Source organism: Cryptotermes secundus, unplaced genomic scaffold (genome assembly GCF_002891405.2).
Source record: "Cryptotermes secundus unplaced genomic scaffold, Csec_1.0 scaffold689, whole genome shotgun sequence".
Lineage (NCBI taxonomy): Eukaryota > Metazoa > Arthropoda > Insecta > Blattodea > Kalotermitidae > Cryptotermes > Cryptotermes secundus.
The window spans coordinates 1,522,963-1,539,041 of NW_019720574.1; the positions used below are offsets into that span (position 1 = coordinate 1,522,963).

The 16,079-nt window shown below is 39.6% G+C and overlaps 1 protein-coding gene across 1 annotated transcript; it reads left to right on the top strand.

The window, feature by feature from the left end:
* The first annotated feature begins 4,201 nt into the window (after nt 1–4,201).
* Nucleotides 4,202–13,493, top strand: LOC117282723. The gene is made up of 2 exons (XM_033753480.1): nt 4,202–7,524; nt 9,456–13,493. The coding sequence occupies exons 1-2, from the start codon at nt 4,372–4,374 to the stop codon at nt 13,209–13,211; spliced, it is 6,909 nt and encodes a 2,302-aa protein (XP_033609371.1). The 5' UTR covers nt 4,202–4,371; the 3' UTR covers nt 13,212–13,493.
* The last annotated feature ends 2,586 nt before the right edge of the window (nt 13,494–16,079 follow it).

Here is a 16,079-nt window from a genome sequence, read left to right on the forward strand (position 1 = left end):
CTAAACAACAGCTTGGTAAACACATTCCAGCAACATATACACATTCAACAACAGAAGACTTGCCAAACACATTATTTTCTATTCCATCCATGCAGTATCAAAGGAAAGTAGGCAATTAGTTCCTGCCAAAACTCCTTGTTTGATTATTATATTGTAATCTGAAGAAGATAAGTAGTAGAACAGTACTATTTGAGTCAGGGAATTTGTACTACGGTTATCTTTTTTTTTTAATACTGAAAGTATTTAATGTTCTTAGCCTCATCTTTAAAAGAGTGAATATAGATGGTCTTCTGGGTTATGGCACCGTGTAGTCTGGTAGGTGGTTACCAGCATTGCAGAGGAATATACCGACTCTATCCTTAGGTTAGAAGGGAGGCAAGTTGGGAAATGGATAGGTGGACAGTGTGGCCATGGACTGGATCTATGAAATGAGATGTAAAGATGTTGGCTGCCATAACTAAGTCACACATGCTGGATATGCTGTGATGGCAGGGCACACATCCTGTTAAACCTGAGGGTAAACAATGTGAGGTTGTCAAACATGACTTGCAGGGTCTTTCAGTATCTTCACAGTTGAAAACAACCTGAAGTTCACTGGTACCATATGTGGGAGTTCATAGCTACTCAATTACTTTACTTCTATTTGCTCTTCCTGCTGTTTGTCATTGAGTAATATAACTGTAAAAGCAGAATTCTCTGCCCACAACAGCCACAAGTACCATCCATACAAAATATGGTACCACAGTATCATCTTGGAGTGACATGATATAGCTAAAAGGTCATGCAATGACAAAGAAGGACCATTATGGAACCAACAGTAGTGTCAGTAAAGGATACAGCTCTACAACTACAGCCAACTAGAAGCACCAGTGAGGAGCCAACAGCAACAGTAGTAAAAACTACGGTTCTAAAACCAGAGCCATTAGGAACTGCCACTGTGGAGCAAACAGATGTGACAGTACATGATATGGCTTCACAGCTAAAGATAACCTGAACTGCCACTGAAGAGCCAACAGAAGTGGCAATCCAGGATGCAGTTCCACAACCACAGCCATCAGACACCATCAGAGTGGAGAAAAGAGTAGTGGCAAACCAGGATTCAGTTCCACAACCACAGCCATCAGACACCATCAGAGTAGAGAAAAGAGTAGTGGCAAACCAGGATACATTTCCACAACCACAGCCATCAGACAGCTTCATAGTGGACCCAGCAGAATTTGCATTAGAAAACACAATCTCACAACTGGAGCCAACAGAGCTCATCAGAGTAGAATCAATGAACATAAGTGATTTTCATTCTTTCCTTCCTTAAAGAGAGAAAACAGGAACTTTGTCATAAGTTCAATACTTTTACAAAATTTGGTACAAATATTCTGTCATTCTAGACCATCACAACCACAAATTTTCCAATATTGTGCAGTCAGTAATGACATGGTGGATGCATCATAATTAATGGACCATTTAGCTAGAAACAGATTATACATATTCTTAAAATGAACATTATTTATATGCCAAAATTTACACACATGGTGATGGCAACAACTTTGGGCTCAAATGCGACCAGTTTAACTTACAAAGAAGCTGTACTTACTGGCAAGCAATAAGTTACTTCCAATGTAGTGAAGCAATGTGACACAAAGACTTCTGACATTAAAACACATACCGAACCTTTTTTCATGCCACTGTAACTATGTATACATGGGACTGACACAAAACTGCAGATTCAGAGAAATTTACACACAGAATCTGGAAAGATTTTTAGGCTCCCAGCAGGTTACCTGAGTCACCACAACTAAATATTACCTCAAAACCATACAGGAAGGTTCCTGAAAGTTGAAAATCATAGAGATTGTATTTTGAGACCATTACCATTTCAATCATATGTAACAGCATCACGTACATAGCCAGAAATAAGTGGTAGTTGTAACTTCCTGGATATAATGTGATGTACTCCCCTGAGAATCAACCATCATATCAGAGGTACATGTGCCCCCATCATCAATTTTGATGAGTAATCCAAGCAACAAACCAGCATGGAACAGGTGGCAAGCAAAGCTTTCCTTGATATACACAGTATTATAGCCCAGAAGACAGAACTCTTCATAACCACTACTGTGAGAACCTCAAATCCTAAACATGGTATGCTGTCAGAGTTAGAGATTGTTTTTATATTACAAGAAAAACAAGGTTTTGTTTTGGAATTAACTGTAAATGAGCAATGGTATAAACAAGACATGAAAATCTAATAAGTTTATCAGTGGGGTAATTTCAGAGTTATTCCTTAGCCAATGTAGCTATGAATTGTCATTTCTCTACAAGTGAAGAAATGTGCATATGGTGAAACAACAGTTCTCTAAGCGTGAAGAGATGTGTATCTAGTGAATGAACAGTCTCCCACTTTAATAACCAATAGCAGAAATAAAGGGACTGATGCTGACAGAAAGGAACAGCAGGATGAAGAAAAAGATGATGCTGATACTGGTGAGGAAAGGTATATATAGAAAGGGCAAGAAATGTTGTATTATAATAGTATTATTACAGAACAAAAATAAAGTGCTTGAGAAAGAGGGAAGAAACATTCCTGTAGCCAGATGTTCTACATTACTTCAGCTCCACATATGACACACCAAATTTCCTTCTGCATCCCCATTCTTTAAACCCACTTGACACATTTACCTTATGAGAAACTTGTTCTGTGTATAACTTGCATTCTTATCAAATTTTGGATAGCCCTGCACTATAACGTCCTTTGTTGTTCTCCTGTAAAATTTACATTTGTTTGATTTATCATTCTGCTATGACAGAGTGGTCCAAAGAAATATCATGGAACTTCCTTATTTGTGAGAATGGAATATGTAATGTCATGTCAAAGTTTACATGTGACAAATTCCAGGCCAGAATAACTATGACAGATACATCAGTAAAGTTATCATTACTAATGGAAGCCCAATTCAATTACCTTTTCTTTCCTTCATTTTCTTTACACCTGAATTGAATATCTGTAACTCAGACCTGCTTCATCTGCCAACGAGAAAAACTTTAACAATGAGAAAAAAATATTAGATTCCTCATGACTTTACATTGTCACGTGTTTGGATTACAGTATGCCCAACATTGAGAATGGGTTGCTTAACAGTGGTGCAGTGGTTCTGGCCATTTTCCTTTTGCATGTTTTACAAAATGTTTTGTAACAATAGACACTTCCCTTCAAAGAAAACCTAACAATAGTTCCAATCTCTAGATTACAATAAACTGACTATGTGCATTAAGAATGAAAATTTGACAACAATTAAAAAAGCTATAATGGGCAGGGCTATTATAACACCATGATGAAGTATATTATTACTGAAACAAATTTATACAAGAAGTTTTGTCTGCATGACTGAACTATAAACTGCTCTCTTTCTGTCACCATCTTACAGAAGAATCAAAAGGACATACATTATTGGTCAGTATGGAAGAACTTGATTCTGCATAGGTGACATCACTGGAATTACCAGAAGAATAGGAACATGTCCTCCCCAGTCAATGTCCTGAATCTGAGACTTATTTTTCAATTTCCTGACATCCCTAAATTCTCTGCATATGTGCAATTTCATTTTACTAACCTTGACCATGACCATGAAAAACTGCTGGTGAGATTATGCCTTCCTTCATTCATACTATATGCGTGGCATATCACACAGTATCTCCATTTCATTTATTTACTTAGTCCATGTCTCATTGCAGGATACAACAAGGTCTGTAGTGAGTCACTACCGGAAGACACACGGTTCTGTTAACATAAGTGGTCAATTGTATGAGATAAAGATGGTAGCCCTGCTATTTGCTAGGGCACTCAATGGGACAAAGGATTTCTATCTTGCCAGTAACATGGAATCTGCTGATAAATTTGATGATATTGTTTTCAAACTTCATGATAAGACAGCTTTCATCCAGCTGAAATATCGCAGTAAAGCCAATGCTAAAATAAGTAAACAGAACCTTCTTCAGGAGGAAGGAGCCTACAGCCTTGAAAAATACTTCCAGTCATACTGCGAAATCAAGCAACAGTGGCTACATGATGAAGATCTGAAACACTGTGGCACTTTTGAGAATGCCACCTTCATTATCTATACAGACTGTACAATGTCCAAGAATGTAGGGAATGATGATGTTAACAGTTACTGGCATGAGATTCTCAGCTCTGGGGGGAAATGTGTCTCTTTCACTAATGAGAGCTTTCTGACTAAACGTTGTGAAGAATCACCAGGTTTTAAGAAGTTCCTATCCCAGTTGTTATTCTTCAGTGGGCAAGCAGCTCTGGATAAACTCGATGAGTTAATAAAAGGGGAACTTAAAATTCTGTATGGGACAAATGAATTATATAACATGTTTCATGATAAGGTATTAGAATGGTGGAAAAAATCAGAATGTTATCTCACACATCAAGAACAATTCTGGAAGGACATTCTTCAAACTTATGTTGAAAAAATTTCAGAGCAAAAGCACAAAGAAACGGAAGAACTGCGTATAAAATTCAAGAAGTCTGTATATGATGTAATGCGAACACTCATTATGTTCAACCCAGCGGTACACATTACATCTGCCTCACCCATCCTCAGCTGTATCAAGGTACACCACAGCTTACGACATCAGCATCACCTCTTAATAGATGACAGAACCTTGCAATCACGACAGAACGAGGTGCTGGCACTGTGGAGCAGAAGGTGCGACTTGCTTGTTGTAGAGGAGGCCAGCACTGTGAATATGGAATTTGTGTTTAAGATTCTCCAAATGTATCCACAGAAGAGACTGGTTCTTGTAGGCGGAACTGTTGCCTTAGATAAGCTACAGCACAAGTATATCACATTCCACGATCATATCATAGTGGGGCAGCTGGATGAGGCAACACAGGCCCGAGTGCTGGCTATTCAAGTGCACTTCCAGGGTTATGATGCCTCTCTTGGAGAAATATCTGGCAGCAACCATGACTTGGTACCTGCTAGTATAATCACACAGCTATTGAGAGACAGAGTGGTGCTGGGAGATTCTCTGACAGGTGACATAAGTTACTATATACCTCGAACTTTATACGATACTGTTCAGGACAATGAGCAAGTTCTGCCTCATGGAATGACAGATTTGCCTGTCACATCGGCTGTGAGTGGCTTGTGCTCCCATGAACTGTCGCCTCAAAATTATGAGAACATTGATTCAGTAACAGACATTACTCAGCGTGTGGTACTAGTGTCCGCTGAGCCTGGAATGGGCAAGTCAGCCCTCCTCACACATTTGGCACTGGGCACAAAAAAAGCCAAACCTAATATGTGGGTGGTAAAGTTGAACCTCAGCGACTTCACCCAGCACCTGAAAGAACTGCCATCCAACTTACAACTGCATCATATAATAGAGTTCCTACTGGAAGTTTCAGGAATCTCAGAACTGTGGAAACCTTTGTTCAGATGCAAGCTGGAAACAATGGAAAATGTGTGTGTGTTATTTGATGGGTATGATGAGATATGTCCAACCCATGCAGAAAAAGTAGCTCTCATGTTGAAATTTCTACAGGCAACCAAACTGCAATACCTCTGGGTTACAACACGGCCAGTTATGAAAAAGAAACTGCAAAATAAACTGTCCACATTGGCTTTCACATTTCAACCATTCTTAAAATCTGACCAGCAAAACTTCCTAGCTAAATTCTGGAAGAGACGTATACCTGACATTGAGGATCGTGTGTTGAATAACTTTGTAATTAGGCTGCTACGGTTAACTGCAAACAACCTCAAAGACAGAAACAGGGACTTCATGGGCATTCCTTTGCATTCCATGATGCTGGCTGAGGCCTTTGAAGACAACTTGAAAACTTACAATGAGAAAGGTGTGCTGGAACTTCCACCAAAGTTTGACATGTTCCAGCTTTACAATAGGTTTGTGGAACAAAAATTTAAAATTATTAATGACAAAAACAAAGTGGATATGTCAAAACCTCAAATGGAAATTTACTGCAGATTAATGGAACAAGAGTTCAGAAAAGGTCATATGATTTCTGCTGTGTTCTTGCTTTTGCCTACTGATGAAATGAAGAACCTTCCGGATTTAGATCTCATGATAGACAGATTTAAATCATTTTTAGCTACCCTGGAGGAAGGAAATGATCCAACTGGAATCATTAAACAAATTCAGTTTTTTGAATCATTTACAGATATAGGGCATGAGGGTAAGGAGCTTGCTGGAATTACTGAAAAGATTCTGAAAATTAAACCTGTGTTCATACATAGGACCTTTGCTGAATATTTTGCTGCTCTCTGGTTTGCTAAGAATTTTGAAAAGTTGCAAAGTTACTTGAACATAAAAATGTTTGAACCAAATTTCCAAATGGTAAGGAAATTCTTTGACCAAGTTCTGGCCCATAAATTTCCCTTGCACCTTGCTGTTCTGAACCTGGACAAAGTTCTAGTGGAGACCCTGTTGTCAGAAAGGAAAGTGGATGTGAACACAAAGGATGAAGGTGGAAGGACAGCCTTACACCTGGCTGTGATGAGTGATATTGGTACACGAGATGATGTTCGTACCCATAGTACTGTGCAGCAGATCATAATAATTCTGTTGGAATATCAAGCAAATCCTAATATCGAAGACAAAGTCTTGTTCTTTCGGCCAATCCATGTAGCTGAGAAGCTCAGGGAGTGGTCAACTGTTGAGCTGTTGTTGGAAAAACAAGCTTGCACTGAGGATCTGGTTCTCACCAGGCAACGTATTCATAATAAGGAGAACATACAGAATGTACTGATATCTGCCGCAAAAAATGGGTGTGTGAAGCTTGTGTCGTTCATGTTAAAATGTGGTGTACCTGTGGGACATGCCATTGAGGTTCTATATGAGGGATCTTACTGCATAGCTACAATGTTACATGAAGCAGCAAGACATGGACAGGTCAGGTTGGTACAAGAACTCCTGAGCCACGGAGCCAACACTGAAGCAACGGACAGTAGGTATAATAGAACTGCACTGATGTGGGCAGCTGAGCAAGGTCACTTACAAGTTGTACAAGCCCTCCTGCGCCACGGAGCCAACATTGATGCAAAGGACAGCAGTTATAATAGTTATAATAGAAGCACAAGAGCGTGGGCAGTTGAGCGATATCGCGCCGAAATTGTAGGCGGATTTATTGATCCTGGTTGCTACGACATGTATGGTAACACTGCATTACTGTTAGCAGCTAAGAATAAAAGGTGGGATGTAGCTAAAGTGTTATTACAATGTAATGCAGATGTGACAATTTGTGACTGGTCAGTTAATAATGTGCTGCACTTTGCTGCAGAGTCTGGTCCTACAGAATTGGTGGCTTACTTACTGGACATGAGAGAGATGGATACTGAGTGTCATAACAGTGATTTAAGAACTCCACTGTGGCTTGCAGCTCATTCTGGTCGCTTACAGATCACAGAGTTGTTGTTAAATTATAATGCAAACTTATATGTGAGGGACAGGAATGGACACACACCTCTACGGGCAGCAAAGGGTCGTTTTCATTTGGAGGTAGCACAGTTGCTTCTTGAACATGGAGCCACAGATGAGAGGAGCCTCTGCAGACTGATATTCTCTGACGATTAACCAGCCTGCATATGTGATACTGCTCATTATGTACCAAACTGTGAATGATATGTGCCATATTTTCAGGTTATAAGGTGCACTTGGATATTAGAGGGAAATTTTTGGAGTAGAAACTTGCTATATCTTTGAACTCTTCAAGATGAAAACTGATTTTGGACATTACTTTCCAAGGAAGGAGTGCCTTATAGTCTCCAAGATAGCAAATTTAGTAATATGTAAGACTAAATATATAAAATAAACATATAATGGCATTACTCAAACCTTTCTAGCAGCCTGTGCACAATGTCTTGTCAGAATACCATACAATATAAATGTTTGAATTTAACAAAGACATTTCTAAAAGCTTGTGGTTTAGGAAAACATTCATTGAAATCTAATGATCCTACTTGCTTTGAATTACTTGACTGAGAGAGCCCGCCAAATTAATAAAATTAGAATCCATAAATTGATTCTTACAACTGTACTACAAGACAAAACATGAACATGCTCCATGATTTTGGTACATTTGTGATTTTTCAACTGACTAACCTGATCCTATAATCATACAATCATAATACAACACTTCACATTCACAGTGATCCATGATCTAATGTCATTTCTACACTGGAGCTTTTATGCTTTACATGGCAACAAATTGTAAAAGAACATGGAATGTTATAAACATCTTTACTGTTAAGAGTATTTCATTCAAGCACTGAATTAATGTATAACAGAGTTTATAATTAAGACACCTCAGACATAACACTGAAAGGGTTGAAAAGAAAAAAATGTCAATATGACTGCATGAGGACTGTGCTTTCCAAATAATATCTCACAGTGCCCAACCCAAAAGTTTTAGAGGGAGTATGCAGAGGAGCATCCTGTCTCGTTATAAAAAGTTTCAGTGCTTAGTGAAATTGTTACTCGTATCATGAAAACATGCCACATGACATGAGCTGCTCTGACAGTATCATTAAGTAAATCCCAAATAAATAAATCATTATTTTAATGAGATTCCTGGTTTATGATTTAGTTTCCTTGTAGTTTCCTACGTGTGTAAAGAATAGCAGCGGCACGCACACAGAAAGACTACACAAGATAACACCTATACAGTGTGGTAACAAGAACTAGCCGCTGCAGCACTTTAAACATAGGGCGAATAACCCTAACAATTTAAAAAAAAAANGGCCGAAACATGTAGTGTAGGGGAACAAGATCAAAGACACAAAATATATTGTTTGCACTTGAGATGGAGTTTTTATCATTATAACATTAATGAAATCTGTTGAACTCTTCTTTTTTGTAAAACTGGTCCCAGAATAAACAGCGTTGTAAAGAATTGGTAGCGTTAAACGGGCAATGACGAGTAAAGGGAAAAGGTAACAAGCCGTCGAGGCTCCCACATTTTCCAGACAGTCAGCTCACAGATGATGGTGAGGTTGTCAGCCTAATGTACCGGCCAAACTTAACCCCCCCCCCCCAGGAAGATTCCTGGTACTCATTTCTGTTAGTGGCTGAGTCGACCCCTGGGTCATAGTGTGAATGGAATTATTAGGTCAACTGAAAAATCAGATGACCTCATTGGGAATCCAACCCGCGATCCTCCGGCTTGTAGCATAGTGCCTCACTGGAATTAACAGAAGCATAGGAACATGACCTCCACCCAATCATTGTCCTGAACCCGAGACTCAATTTTCAATTTCCTGACATCCTTAAATTCTCTGCATATGTACATTTTCATTTTACTACTCGTAACCTTGACCATGACCATGAAAAACTGCTGGTGAGATTATGCCTCCCTTCATTCATACTACATGCGTGGCATATCACACTGTATCTCCAGTTCATTTATTTACTTAGTCCATGTCTCAATGCAGGATACAACAAGGTCTGCAGTGAGTCACTACCAGAAGAAACAAGGTTCTGCTAACATAAGTGGTCAATTGTATGAAATAAAGATGGTAGCCCTGCTATTTGCTAGGGCACTCAATGGGACAAAGGACTTCTATCTTGCCAGTAACATGGAATCTGCTGGTAAATTTGATGATATTGTTTTCACACTTCATGATAAGACAGCTTTCATACAGCTGAAATATCGCAGTAATGCCAATGCTAAAATAAGTAAACAGAACCTTCTTCAGGAGGAAGGAGACTACAGCCTTGAACAACACTTCAAGTCATACTGCAAAATCAAGCAACAGTGGCTACATGATGAAGATCTGAAACACTGTGGAACTTTTGAGAATGCCTCCTTCATTATCTATACAAATTGTATAATGTCCATGGATGAAGGGAATGATGTTGTTAACAGTTATTGGCATAAGATTCTCAGCTCTGGGGGGAAATGTGTCTCTTTCACTATAGAGAATTCTATGATGAAACGATTTGAAGGGTCACTAGATTTTAAGGAGTTCCTATCCCAGCTGTTATTCTTCAGTGGGCAAGCAGCTCTGGATAAACTCGATGAGTTAATAAAAGGGGAACTTAAAATTCTGTATGGGACAAATGAATTATATAACATGTTTCATGATAAGGTATTAGAATGGTGGAAAAAATCAGAATGTTATCTCACACATCAAGAACAATTCTGGAAAGACATTCTTCAGACTTATGTTGAAAACATCTCAGAGCAAAAGCACAAAGAAACGGAAGAACTGTGTATAAAATTCAAGAAGGCTGTACATGATGTAATGCGAACACTCCTTATGTTCAACCCAGTGGTACACATTACATCTGCCTCACCCATCCTCAGCTGTATTAAGGTACACCACAGCTTACAACATCAGTGTCACCTCTTAATAGATGACAGAACCTTGCAATCACAACAGAACGAGGTGCTGGCACTGTGGAGCAGAAGGTGTGACTTGCTTGTTGTAGTGGAGGCCAGCACTGTAAATATGGAATTTGTGTTTAAGATTCTCCAAATGTATCCACAGAAGAGACTGGTTCTTGTAGGCGGAACTGTTGCCTTAGATAAGCTACAGCACAAGTATATCACATTCCACGATCATATCATAGTGGGGCAGCTGGATGAGGCAACACAGGCCCGAGTGCTGGCTATTCAAGTGCACTTCCAGGGTTATGATGCCTCTCTTGGAGAAATATCTGGCAGCAACCATGACTTGGTACCTGCTAGTATAATCACACAGCTATTGAGAGACAGAGTGGTGCTGGGAGATTCTCTGACTGGTGACATAAGTTACTATATACCACGAACTTTATACCGTACTGTTCAGGACAATGAGCAAATTCTGCCTCATGGAATGACAGATTTGCCTGTCACATCTGCTGTGAGTGGCTTGTGCTCCCATGAACTGTCGCCTCAAAATTATGAGAACGTTGATTCAGTAACAGACATTACTCAGCGTGTGGTACTAGTGTCTGCTGAGCCTGGAATGGGCAAGTCAGCCCTCCTCACACATTTGGCACTGGGCACAAAAAAAGCCAAACCTAATATGTGGGTGGTAAGGTTGAACCTTAGTGACTTCACCCAGCACCTGAAAGAACTGCCATCCAACTTACAACTGCATCATATAACAGAGTTCCTACTGGAAGTTTCAGGAATCTCAGAACTGTGGAAACCTTTGTTCAGATGCAAGCTGGAAACAATGGAAAATGTGTGTGTGTTATTTGATGGGTATGATGAGATATGTCCAACCCATGCAGAAAAAGTAGCTCTCATGTTGAAATTTCTACAGGCAACCAAACTGCAATACCTCTGGGTTACAACACGGCCAGTTATGAAAAAGAAACTGCAAAATAAACTGTCCACATTGGCTTTCACATTTCAACCATTCTTAAAATCTGACCAGCAAAACTTCCTAGCTAAATTCTGGAAGAGACGTATACCTGACATTGAGGATCGTGTGTTGAATAACTTTGTAATTAGGCTGCTACAGTTAACTGCAAACAACCTCAACGACAGAAACAGGGCCTTCATGGGCATTCCTTTGCAGTCCATGTTGCTGGCTGAGGCCTTTGAAGACAACTTGAAAACTTACAATGAGAAAGGTGTGCTGACACTTCCACCAAAGTTTGACATGATCCAGCTTTACAACAGGTTTGTAGAACAAAAATTTAAAATTTTTAATGACAAAAACAAAGTGGATATGTCAAAACCTCAAATGGAAGTTTACTGCAGATCAATGGGAAAAAAGTTCAGAAAAGGTCATATGATCTCTGCTGTGTTCTTGCTTTTGCCTACTGATGAACTGAGGAACTTTCCGGATTTAGATCTCATGATAGACAGATTTAAATCATTTTTAGCTACCCTGAAGGAAGGAAATGATCCAACTGGAATCATTACACAAATTCAGTTTTTTGAATCATTTACAGATATAGGGCATGAGGGTAAGGAGCCTGCTGGAATTGCTGAAAAGATTCTGAAAATTAAAACTGTGTTCATACATAGGACCTTTGCTGAATATTTTGCTGCTCTCTGGTTTGCTAAGAATTTTGAAAAGTTGCATAGTTACTTGAACATAAAAATGTTTGAACCAAATTTCCAAATGGTAAGGAAATTCTTTGACCAAGTTCTGGCCCATAAATTTCCCTTGCACCTTGCTGTTCTGAACCTGGACAAAGTTCTAGTGGAGACCCTGTTGTCAGAAAGGAAAGTGGACGTGAACACAAAGGATGAAGGTGGAAGGACAGCCTTACACCTGGCTGTGATGAGTGATATTGGTACACGAGATGATGTTCGTACCCATAGTACTGTGCAGCAGATCATAACAATTCTGTTGGAATATCAAGCAAATCCTAATATCGAAGACAAAGTCTTGTTCTTTCGGCCAATCCATGTAGCTGAGAAGCTCAGGGAGTGGTCAACTGTTGAGCTGTTGTTGGAAAAACAAGCTTGCACTGATGATTTGGTTCTCACTAGACAACATATTCATAATAAAGAGTACATACAGGATGTACTGATATCTGCCACAAACAACGGGTGTGTGAAGCTTGTGGCGTTCATGTTAAAATGTGGTGTACCTGTGGGACATGCCATTGAGGTTCTATATGAGGGATCTTACTGCATAGCTACAATGTTACATGAAGCAGCAAGACATGGACAGGTCAGGTTGGTACAAGAACTCCTGAGCCACGGAGCCAACACTGAAGCAACGGACAGTAGGTATAATAGAACTGCACTGATGTGGGCAGCTGAGCAAGGTCACTTCCAAGTTGTAGACACCTTAACAAAGCAACATAGTGACATTGATATTCGTGAAATGCATGGTTACACTGCATTACTGTTAGCAGCTAAGAATAAAAGGTGGGATGTAGCTAAACTGTTATTACAATGTAATGCAGATGTGACAATTTGTGACTGGTCACTTAATAATGTGCTGCACCTTGCTGCCGAGTCTGGTCCTACAGAATTTGTGGCTTACTTACTGGACATGAAAAAGATGGATATTGAGTGTTGTAATAGTCATCAAAAAACTCCACTGTGGCTTGCAGCTCAGTCTGGTCGCTTACAGATCACAGACTTGTTGTTAAAACATAACGCAAACTTACACGTGAAGGACAAGGATGGACGCACACCTCTGCAGGCAGCAAATGCTTGTGGTCATTTGGAGGTAGCACAGTTGCTTCTTAAACATGGCGCCAGTATGACAGCATGTAATGCGCACCACTAGAAGTAAAGTGACTAATCCCATGTGGAGCCAAAATTGATTGGAAACTGTGATTCTCTGACCATTAACAAGCCTGCATATGTCATACTGCTCATTATGTACCAAACTGTGAATGATATGTGCCATATTTTCAGGTTATAAGATGCACTGGGATTTTAGAGGAACATTTTTGGAGTAGAAACTTGCAACATCTTTCGACTCTTCAAGATGAAAACTGATTTTGGACATTACTTTCCAAGGAAGGAGTGCCTTATAGTCTCCAAGATAGCAAATTTAGTAATATGTAAGACTAAATATATAAAATATACATATTATGGAAGTACAATATGACATCAAGTATGTCACTCACTAAAAAATGTATTTTAATAATTTTAATATTTTTAAAATCATTAAAATGTCAATAGGACACTAAAAGTTGGCTGGCAGCTATGATATCCTATGGAAGTAACAGCCTACTTCTGCTTGTAACTGAGGGTTGCAAATTTTTGTAACCTCATCGGTTCGAACCAGCATACAAATTTTTTTTGAAATTGAGGAAACACTCTTTCTTCAAAGCTGACTGGCTACATATCCGCAAAAGATTTGTGTTACAGAGATCAAATGTATCCAGGCCTCACTTTGACAATAAATTCTGTGTCTCCAACTTAAGTATTTCCACCTTATGGACAATTTACCCAAGATATAGCTTAGCAAATACACGTATAAGTAATTCAAGCAAACACAGCTCCAGAAACACATAATTTACGTTTTACTTAACTGCCTCCATTAATTTTAGGATAAATCTCCCTTTATCCTTCAGTAAACACTCCAATTATACTATTCCATACAAAAAATGAATGAAGGGTTGTAACTTAAAACTCATTAAATTTTGTGATGCCTGACAATAACTATGGCTAACTACAATTTCCAAGACTGCAAACTGTGCCAGCCAGAAAGTATTACCATCAAAGGACTGCTCCTGTATAATAAAGCCTCTTCTGAGATCAACGGGTCTAAAGTACAAGCCCTTAAACAAAGACCCTTCCTATTATCCTTCACAGACTGTTCTTGCATCTTTACATCTGGTAAAATCATGTCTATTCTTGTCCACCTGTTACCTTCCTACTTCAATCACATATCATCATTCACTAACCCAATTTTAAAACCAGGTCTTAAAAGCTGCCAAAAAAACTGTTTCTCATTCCTTGCATCTTGAAATTCCACCTATACCCTCTCATAAACTGTTTTCTTTTGTAAATTTCAGAATTTTTCTCAATATTCAATGAAGACTTTATGTTTATTACCTGTTCTCATAGCTATTAATATCTGCTGTGACAAAGACCTTAAATCGAACACTCACTACAGCCACTAACATAATGACTACTGTTTTAACAGTCTGTAGTTACTTTTTTAACATCACACAATGACTGTACGCTCCACATATCAATTATTATAAGATTGGAAGTTTTCTATCATTACTTTTACTCAGCCATGTTCTGTCCTGGCCTTACATTGACCTGCATATCACTTGGTGGGTCCTTATGCCCTGAAAGACTACAGAAGACAGCTCATTTCATACATGAAATCCCATACCACTGTAAATTTCAGAACTTCTTTAGTGACTGCAGCCTACTGGTTCAATGTGGGCATGTAACAGCATATCCAAGGAAACTATTCTACGTGAAGATACATATTTCTAAGAATAACAACTGAAGTGAATGCAAAGCTCAAAGTATCTGCCAAATTCAGTAACCTCTTCATGGAGCTGGGCCTTTCTTGAGAAGCTACCAATTATGTACCTACTCAAGAATTTCCCAGCAATTTATGGAACATGCAGGTTCATTACCGTGTTCACAAGAACCCTCCACTGGTCCCTATCCTGAGCCACATCAATCCAGTCCATACCAACCCACCCTAAGATCCATTTTAACATTATCCACCCAATACGACTTATCTTCCTAGTAGTCTCTTTCCTCCTGGCTTTCCCACCAATATCCTATATGCATTCCCCTGCTCCCCCCAATTCATGCTACATGCCCTGCCATCTTATTTTCCTTGACTTGATCATTCTAATTATACTTGGAGAAGAGTACAAGTTATGAAGTATCTCATTATGCAGTTTTGGACAACCTCCTGTCATTTCATCTCTCTTCGGTCCAACATCAAAGCAGTGGGTATGCCTCCAAACAAATTATCCAATTTCCTCTGGCCACTCAAAGATAGCCTGGGACTAAGGACACCGGGTGTATACAGTATCCCATGCGAGTGCGGCTAGGTCTATAGTGGGCAGACAGGCCGCTCTGTGGACATGAGGTTGAAGGAGCATCAGCAGCACATCTGTCTCGAACATCCGGACAAGTCAGCCATAGCTGAACACAGCATCGATCTGGGACACCGTATTCAGCTTCGCCACCAAGACCCGCTATATGGATCGCATCATTTGGGAAGCCATTGAGATTGAACTCCATCCCGAAAATATGAATAGAGGGGGGGTTTGCCTCAGCAAGTCATGGAAGCCTCTCATCTGTTCTCTTAAAAAAAACCCCAGGACGACGCCAGATCCAGAAGGCTACACAGCCATGACCGACTAACATAACAACCCCCACCCCACCTTAAGGGTTAGTGCCCATCCTTTAACCTTGCCTTTCTCTCTCCCAACACAAAACCCTGGTTCTCTCCCTGCTCCTTTCCCCCCTTCCCACTCCACTGATTTCACATGTAGACCTGCCCTTCCCCCCTTCCTTCATTGCTCACATAGCTGTGCATATTTCCAACACCAGTCTGCTTGTACCGGTTCTCACAGTCTCTTCGCCTGCGAATTTATTTTTCCTTCTACCCTGAAGATGGAGGTGATACGTTCCTCCGAAACGTCGGTTAACACCACATATACAC